The sequence below is a fragment of the Camelina sativa genome, chromosome 5, assembly GCF_000633955.1.
Source record: "Camelina sativa cultivar DH55 chromosome 5, Cs, whole genome shotgun sequence".
NCBI lineage: Eukaryota > Viridiplantae > Streptophyta > Magnoliopsida > Brassicales > Brassicaceae > Camelina > Camelina sativa.
This window is the reverse complement of record NC_025689.1, coordinates 26,941,896-26,950,889: the sequence shown is the minus strand read 5'-3', so window position 1 is coordinate 26,950,889 and position 8,994 is coordinate 26,941,896. Positions and strand designations below refer to the sequence as shown.

Below are 8,994 nucleotides of genomic sequence, written 5' to 3'. Positions count from 1 at the left end.
ATTTTTACTGTAGAAAGATATTTAAAAGTATATTAATGAGAAAAAATCCTAAAAGTGTCTCATATTTTTTCTAGACGTTAAATACCTCATTATAGCATGTCGAGTCTAAAAATGATTAATTTTTAATTATTTGTGGATTTTAACCTATGACATAACGACCATTAACTATTATTATAAAATTAGTAGTAAACTTTAATTAGAAAAAACAAAAATAAACATCTAAATTTTTTGACGTTATTTGATTTAAAAATATTTTATCCTTGAACATTTTCGTATCATGTCTTATGTGTAAACAATTTTTCATCCAATTAGTTCATTTGAGCTAAATCTATTGGTGTAAAAAAATAAAATAAATAAACCTCTATCTTTGAATTGTCGGTGGTTTGAGTCGCAACTTAACTACCGTTAACAGCAGTTACATATATACTTTCATCTGTTTTAGCATTTCAAGGAATCTTTTTCTTTTTTCCTCTTTTCTTTTCATTATAAATTGACGTTACAATACCACATCGAAAGTGTTAACATCAAATTATATATATATAAAATACGCAAAGCTTGTCGCCACGATACCACATCAATATCACACATGCACGTGATATAGTAATATCGGGTAAAGGCACACGTGGTTAAAAAGGAGTCTGAAGCAGAGTGTGCAGCGCGTGAGTATGGAATAAAAAGCAGACGTTGGATGACGGTTTAAGTTGGTAATGTCACGGAAATAAAGGAGAGGGCGTTAACGGTGTTTGTCGGGCGTTTGTCTGGGTTGTTAGCCGACTTAGTAGCCTATATGAGCATTTGTTAGCTCCTCATTTTATCATTATGCAAAAAGTAGAAAACTTGTTCTTATCTAGGTTTCTTTAGAGAATCTTTCCTCATCGTTTTGCTGGAGATCTCTCACGAGGCTCTTGCAGGTGAGATGGTGATACTGCGTTTCTAAGAGAACGTTGTGTTATTTGGTTCCGATATCTATAATAAAAGAAACCTTTTCGTTACTCTGTTTTCCATTTGGTTTACTGATTTTCGTTATCATTGGTATCAGAGCGAATCTGTCCTCGGAAACGATGGTTGGAACACGATCTCAGGTGAACAAAAACGATCCCGACGGTGAAGAAACCATGGCGGTGGAGTGTGAAACGGAAGGATCGAAAAGTTTGCTCACTCGCACAGAAGCGTTGGAGTATGCGATAGCGGAGCAGAATCGTAAACTGGATCAGTCGCTGGCCGAAATGTTTCAGATGATTAAGATGATCCCAGCACAACAAGCTCCTTCGGGATCGAAACCACATGGAAAGGGTCCGGTGGAAGCTTCATCAACACCAGATTCGTATGGCGAAAGTTATGAACAAAACCGTGGAGGTGGGTTTCAGGGACCGGGTCATTATCACGGTGTTACGAGGTTGGGAAAAGTAGACTTCCCCAGGTTTGATGGTGAATGTTTCACTGGTTGGTTGAGTAAGGTGGACGACTACTTTGCTTTAGATTTCACTCCTAATGAATCTAAGGTAAGGATGGCTGCAATGCACTTTGATGGTCATGCGGCGGTGTGGCATCAGGCGTTGTCACAAACACCTCTGGGAAGAAATGTGTTGCATGATTGGGGGTCGTATAAGCTGTTGTTGAGGGAACGTTTTGCTGATGTATTGGAGGATCCGATTGCAGAGCTGAAACATCTACAGGAGACTGAAGGAATAGTAGATTACCAGCAAAAGTTTGACCTGATCAGAACGAGAGTTACACTGTCAGAGGAATATTTGGTAAGTGCTTTCCTTGCAGGGTTGAGGCTTGATATGCTGATGCACATCCGAATGTTCCAGCCACAATCGGTGCGTCAGTGTTTGGTTTTGGGAAGACTATATGAAAAGGCTCATCCAAGGACTAAAGGACTGACTTCAGGGAGTTCACACATCAAGACTTTTAATGGAGGTAATGCTTCCGTGAATACTAAGTCCTACTCTCAGAATCGAAAAGAGGTAACTCAGGAGCAAAGTAAGTTCACATCTCCTAAGTCTGCTAGGAAATTCTTATCTCAAGAAGAGATGAGTGAACGCAGGGCAAAGGGGTTATGCTTTATTTGTGATGAAAAGTACACCCCTGATCACTATTTAAAACATAAAAAGACTTAGGTCTTTATGATTGAGGTGGAAGAAGAAGAAGATACGGAAGGAGAGGAGGTTATCAACTTGAATGATGAGCTTGAGGAGAAGGATATGCCCCAGGTTTCGATAAGTGCAGTGGCAGGAATTACAGATTACCGCACACTGAAAGTTCGAGGAGTGCACAAGAAGAAAGTTCTATTTGTCCTTCTAGACACGGGATCCACACATAATTTCATGGACCCTCGTACAGCGAAGCAGTTGGGAATCACAGTGCAAACTGCAGGGATATCACGAGTAGCAGTAGCGGATGGTAGCAGATTGAATGTGCAGGGGAAGGTTTCAGACTTTAAATGGGAATTTCAGGGTACCACCTTTCAAGATAAATTCATGCTTATTCCACTTGGTGGTTGTGATGTGGTGTTGGGAGTTCAATGGTTAGCACCACTTGGTGATACAACTTGGAACTTTCAGAAACTTTAAATGGGGTTTTGGTGGAACAGGAAAAGGATTCTCCTTCATGGAATCAAACAAGGGGCAGTGCGAACCATGAAAGCAACTAAGTTTAATAAAAAACAAGAGGAAGCAGTGCAGATTTCAATGATATGTGCTCAGGAAGTGATTCAGTCAGAGGACATTATGCTATATGCGGTGGAGTTGAGTCAGCAGGAGAATGCAAACAACTCTGCAGTTTTACAGTTGAAGAGTGAGTACACAGACATTTTTGAGGAACCAACCGTACTACCACCCTTCCGGACGGAACACAACCACAAGATTGTGCTCAAAACTGGTGCGGATCCAATCAATCAACGACCGTACCGTTATGCGACCTATGAAAAGGATGAAATCGATAAGATTGTTAAAGAGCTGCTTTCAGCTGGAACCATTCGTGTCAGCTCAAGTCCTTTCTCCTCTCCGGTGGTTTTAGTTAAGAAGAAAGATGGAAGCTGGCGACTGTGTGTGGATTACAGAGGCCTAAATGGACTCACTATCAAGAACCGGTTTCCAATCCCTTTGATAGAAGACTTGTTGGATGAGTTAGGAGGGTCAGCTGTATTCTCCAAAATTGACTTACGTGCTGGCTACCACCAAGTGTGAATGGAGCCTGAAGACATCCACAAAACTGCTTTCAAAACTCACAATGGACACTTTGAGTATTTGGTGATGCCTTTCGGCTTAACCAACGCCCCTGCTACGTTTCAGGGCTTGATGAATGCAGTCTTTAAAGAGTTCTTACGCAAGTTTGTTCTCGTTTTCTTTGATGACATTTTGGTCTACAGCTCCACGCTTGACGACCATATAGTTCATCTTGAGCAAGTTTTCCAGACTATGCGACAACACCAGTTGTATGCTAAGGAAAGCAAATGCGCGTTTGCAACGGATCGGGTTGAGTATTTGGGCATTATATTGCCGCTGGTGGGGTATCTACAGACCCTGCCAAGGTCAACGCCGTTGCAGACTGGCCAACTCCTTCCACTGTGAAGCAGTTGCGCGGGTTTTTGGGTTTAGCTGGTTACTACCGGCGTTTCGTTAAGAAATTCGGTACTATAGCTCGCCCTTTAACCATTCTTACTAAGAAAGACTCTTTTCTTTGGTCACAAGAAGCTGCTGAGGCTTTTAACAATTTGAAGGCTGCCCTGTGTTCCGCTCCTGTATTAGCTTTACCTGTGTTTGAGAAACCATTCGTGGTGGAGACAGATGCTTGCACAACAGGTATCAGTGCAGTGTTGATGCAGGAAGGACACCCGTTGGCATTTATCAGTCGTCACTTGAAGGGTTGGCAGCTGAATCTCTCCATTTATGAAAAAGAGTTACTTGCAGTCGTTTTTGCGGTTCAAAAGTGGCGTCACTACTTACTACCCAATCATTTCGTGATCAAAACGGATCAACGAAGTCTGAAGTATCTGTTGGAACAAAGATTGAACACTCCTATTCAACAGCAATGGCTTCCTAAGCTACTCGAGTTTGATTACGAAATCCAGTATAGACAAGGGAAGGATAACATTGCAGCTGATGCATTGTCGCGAGTAGAAGGAACAGAAGTCTTACACATGGCAATGTCAGTATTGAAGTGTGATCTTTTGAAAGATATTCAAGCTTGCTACAATCAGGACAAGGAGTTAAGTCAGGTGATCACGGAATTGCAAGCTAATCCATTAGCAAAAAAGCATTTTTCTTGGGTCCAGTCTGTGCTACGGAGAAAGAGTAAGATTGTGGTGCCTAAGGATGTCAAACTTCGTAACTCCATCTTGCAATGGATGCACTGCTCGGGGGTAGGAGGACACTCTGGTCAGGATGCAACTTATAAGAAGGTAAAGGGGCTATTCTACTGGAAGGGTATGGCATTGGATATACAAAATTACATCCGCAGCTGTGTTGTCTGTTAGCAATGCAAATATGATACTGTAGCTTATCCTGGTCTCTTACAACCGTTACCCATTCCTAACACCATTTGGACTGATCTCTCCATGGATTTTATCGATGGACTCCCTCCCTCTAATGGTAAGACGGTCATTTTTGTGGTAGTTGATAGACTCACAAAGGTGGCTCACTTCATGGCCTTAGCTCATCCATATACGGCTGTGTCTGTTGCCCAAGCATTCATGGACACAGTTTTCAAGCTTCATGGGTGTCCACAGTCAATTGTAAGTGACAGAGACACCGTCTTTGTTAGTAACTTCTGGCGGGAGCTCTTCTCTCTTCAAGGAGTGGAATTGAAGTTTTCTAGTGCTTACCACCCGCAGAGTGATGGGCAAACAGAGGTTGTCAACAGATGTCTGGAGACATATCTACGTTGTATGTGCAGTGAGAGGCCTCATATGTGGTCGAGTTGGCTTCTCTTAGCAGAATTTTGGTACAACACAAGCTTTCATACATCGACTCAGCTCAGTCCTTTTGAAGCTGTTTATGGACAACCTCCACCAGTCCATTTGCCTTATCTTCCGGGTGAATCCAAAGTTGCAGTGGTCGCACGGAGTTTGCAGGAGCGTGAAAGTATGCTACTGATTCTTAAGTTTCACCTCCTAAGAGCTCAACATCGAATGAAACAATTCGCAGATTCTCATCGCTCTGAGCGAAGTTTCGATATTGGTGACTCTGTGTTCATCAAGCTGCAGCCCTATCGTCAGGGATCGGTTGTCGTTCGATCTAACCAGAAACTTGCTCCTAAATACTATGGTCCTTACAAGGTGATTGAACGTTGTGGACAGGTGGCTTACAAGTTACTCTTGCCGGAGGGTTCTCTTATACACCCTGTCTTCCACGTATCTCAACTCAAGGCAATGGTTGGTAATGTTCTCACTACGTCACAACTTCCTTCGGTCGTTTTTTATGTCCTCCTCAAGGAACCTGTGAAGATATTGGCTCGCACTATGGTTAAACGTCAGGGAAGAGCGGCTACTAAGGTTTTGGTGCAGTGGACGAACGAGACTGAGGATGAAGCTACATGGGAGTTTCTGTATGACCTGCAACGCAAGTTCCCGACCTTTGAACCTTGTGGTCAAGGTTCTTCAACGGGGGAGCTTTGATATAGTAATATCGGGTTAAGGCACATGTTGTTAAAAAGGAGTCTGAAGCAGAGTGTGCAGCGCGTGTGTATGGAATAAAAAGCAGACGTTGGATGACGGTTTAAGGTTGGCAACGTCACGGAAATAAAGGAGAGGGCGTTAACGGTGTTTGTCGGGCGTTTGTCTGGGTTGTTAGCCAATTTAGTAGCCTATATGAGCATTTGTTAGCTCCTCATTTTATCATTATGCAAAAAGTAGAAAACTTGTTCTTATCTAGGTTTCTTTAGAGAATCTTTCTTGTTATGCTGGAGATTTCTCACAAAGCTCTTGCAGGTGAGATGGTGATACTGCGTTTCTAAGAGAACGTTGTATTATTTGGTTCTGATATCTATCAATAAAAGAAACCTTTTCTTTACTCTGTTTTCCATTTGGTTTACTGATTTTCGTTATCAGCACGCAACAAGCGTCCATGACTCAATCCGAATATTTTAATAAGAACGTAACCGATATATAATACAACAACATCAATCATACAAGTAATTTGGAATGGCATAATTTTACCACCAACATCTAGTTCCTCTCTAACCGGAATCGCCACGATACAGACCGGCCTAGAGTTTCTGTTTTACGTTATTTCCTTTCAGACATCATCCAAAACGATCCCACAGTCTCTGATATGTACACATTAAACCAGAGAACATCAGCTTCCGATGTTTTTACGGGAGAGAAAGCCGGGAGCAGAATCACTCCTCTGGGCGGGGCGGGGCGATGCCTTTACATGCCCTCGTACAGAACCCGGCGTTCAAGAAGATCAGACAGAACGTCTCTCATGTTGTCTAGAGATACGGGTTTGAGTAACACACCATCTAGACCAAAGCTCATGCATTTCTCCTTTGTGGATTTGTCGGTGTTACCAGTGAGTGCCACGAGCAGTGGCCGTTGGTGGCGTTGTTTTGTGAATTTCTCGTGTATACGGATGGCGATTTGGTAGTTTTCGACCCCTGGCATGCACACGTCCATGAAGACCACTTTGTGCTCATGGGACACAACTCGCAGACATTCCTCGTTTGAACTCACCGTGGTCACTTCGCATCCAAGGTGCACAAGAAGTCCCTTCGTCACCATTCTACTTACCCTGAAACCAAAATAATCACCGGTTTCCCATAAGATTCAAGCTGCGTTTCTTCTTAGCGCTAATTTCTCCATGTGAGAAGGCGAGTATTTTCGCAAGGAGAAAGGTGAGGGGCTTATACTAACCCGTTCTCATCCATAACAAGAACCTTAAGTCCAGTGAAATTTGCATGCCGAGGAATGGCTGGAACCTTCGGTATGCCTGACTGTTTAGATTCATTTGAACGCTCTGAAATCCCAAGTTTAACATCAAAGATAGCTGTGCATCCTTTTCCAAGACCATCGCTCTCAATCCAAATGTTACCCTCCATCAAATTCACAAACCTTGTCATATCAAACACATATGAGCAAAGTTTTAGCAATACCAAATGAGAAGAAATATCAGAAAGAAAATAGTGTTCCTAAATAAGGCTCAACCTCTTGGAGATGGCTAGGCCAAGCCCACTGCCTCCCGAACTTCTCGTCGCTAAAGATTGTGTTTGAGCAAATTTAGTAAATAGCTTCGGAATGTCTTGAGGATTTATTCCTGCTCCAGAGTCTTTTACCTATATTTGAATAATCGCCAAGATTAAGACCTAAGAAATACGTGCCGCTATGGTTTAAGATACAAGCTGCTTGTGTAAGATACTAACCTTCACTCTCAAGTAGAAATGACTCCCAGTTGGCACGACAAAAAAGTCAGCAGCTCTAGTGTCTGACTTGGTGACAAGAGCGGCTACGGAGATACTACCTTGTTTGGAGAATTTCACAGCATTACCAACTATATTTAATATTATCTGCATTAGCCGTTTCTCATCCCCAACGACAAATTCTGGCAAATCAGGTGCAAGATTTAATGTGATAGGTAATTTCTTAACAACTGCGATAGGCTTTATCAGACTGAGGATCTGCACCAAGATTCAAATGTAACAATTAAGTACACAAATAGTATAACTTCTGGAACATAGAGCTATTCAAACATTGACATATTAGTAGTTACCTCTCTAAATAAAGTATGAAGATTGAATGTCCCGAGTTCAAGTTGAAGGCTTCCATCTTCTAACCTTGAAAGATCCAAGACATCATTCATCAAAGTTGCCAAAAGGTTACTACTTTTAAGTATTGTTTCCACCATCAGCCTTTGTTCAGGGGTTAATTCCGTTTCTTGGAGTAAGGAAGAGAGTGCAATAATCGCATGCATTGGTGTTCGCATCTCATGGTTCATAACTGCCAGGAAATCATTGCGGGCACGGATTGCTGTTTCTGCTTCTCGTCTTGCTAGATCAAGAGCAACATTCTGCTCCATGAGAAGGTCCCTAGCTCGCATTGACTCTTCTAAGATCGCAGCATGTGAGAGAGCCACAGCCACCTGGAATAAGAAAAGAAAAGTTTAGAAAATATTTAATACCAAACTTCAGACTGAACCAAACTATAAGAAACAAAAGAAGAAAACATGGGAAACAGAAATTATGCTGAACCTGATCAGCAACGACTTCGACGAGTTCTAACTCATGGACATGCCATTGCCTTGCACTATCTGAAGGAAGCATCAAGACCATCAGAGCATATCTCTTTGTTGAAAGCTCAGGCCAGTCATTAATCTGAAAATTGGAAAGGTGGAGAAGTGGAACCCTCACAGCAACCACCTCCCCAAGCATATATTTCCCAGTGACAGGTCTCAACCTAGCCACAGGGGAATTAGGAGATATTTTTACAGCCCTACTAGTACCAAACACTTGGTTGATCACCGGTAATTGAATGGGAACCGTATACTCAACAGGATGTTGCTGACGAAGTGTATAAGACAGTTGTAGCTCTAACCCAGTCCTAGTAGGCATCCACAACGCACACTCCTCCAAAGCTAATGTTCTACCAAGCTCAACAAGTGTAGTCTTTAAAATAGTGTGTCTATCTAACGTGCTTCTTATCTCATGAGTCAGCATTCTGACATGCCGTCCAGTTTCTTCCTGAGTTCGAATCAATCCCATTTCTCTATCAAGCTCAGCAGCTTTATTTTTCAAGAACAGCTCCCTGGTCTTAACACTCAACAGATCAGGAATAATATGAACGAGCATCAAAGCAGTAGCACACGAGACAGCAGCGGTTAACCCCTTTGCGGTAGTCATCACAAGCGCCACGGTTCTCGAATGTGTAGTGAAAGTCCACAAGTTTATAAGATGCGTTGCCCCACAAAGAACGATAAAAGCACCAAACTGAACAAGCACCCATCTATAAGGGAAAACCGCAGATTTCTTCACAAAGTATATCAACTCGAGAGGAATTGA

The 8,994-nt window shown here is 42.3% G+C and overlaps 2 protein-coding genes across 2 annotated transcripts in view; one reads left to right on the top strand and one right to left on the bottom strand.

Moving 5' to 3' along the window:
* On the top strand, positions 1,062-3,191 carry LOC104789613. Its single transcript, XM_010515286.1, has 3 exons — positions 1,062-2,051; positions 2,124-2,530; positions 2,597-3,191. The coding sequence occupies exons 1-3, from the start codon at positions 1,062-1,064 to the stop codon at positions 3,189-3,191; spliced, it is 1,992 nt and encodes a 663-aa protein (XP_010513588.1).
* LOC104789612 (ethylene receptor 1-like) overlaps positions 6,070-8,994 on the bottom strand; it is a 10,534-nt gene continuing 7,609 nt past the window's right edge. Inside the window, exons 5-10 of the mRNA XM_010515285.2 lie at positions 8,188-8,991; positions 7,710-8,078; positions 7,363-7,617; positions 7,148-7,275; positions 6,857-7,054; positions 6,070-6,734 (exon numbers count right to left, since the gene is read on the bottom strand). Of these exons, the coding sequence (XP_010513587.1) occupies positions 6,374-6,734; positions 6,857-7,054; positions 7,148-7,275; positions 7,363-7,617; positions 7,710-8,078; positions 8,188-8,991 (2,115 nt within the window). The 3' untranslated portion in view covers positions 6,070-6,373. The remainder of the gene's footprint in view (positions 6,735-6,856; positions 7,055-7,147; positions 7,276-7,362; positions 7,618-7,709; positions 8,079-8,187; positions 8,992-8,994) is intronic.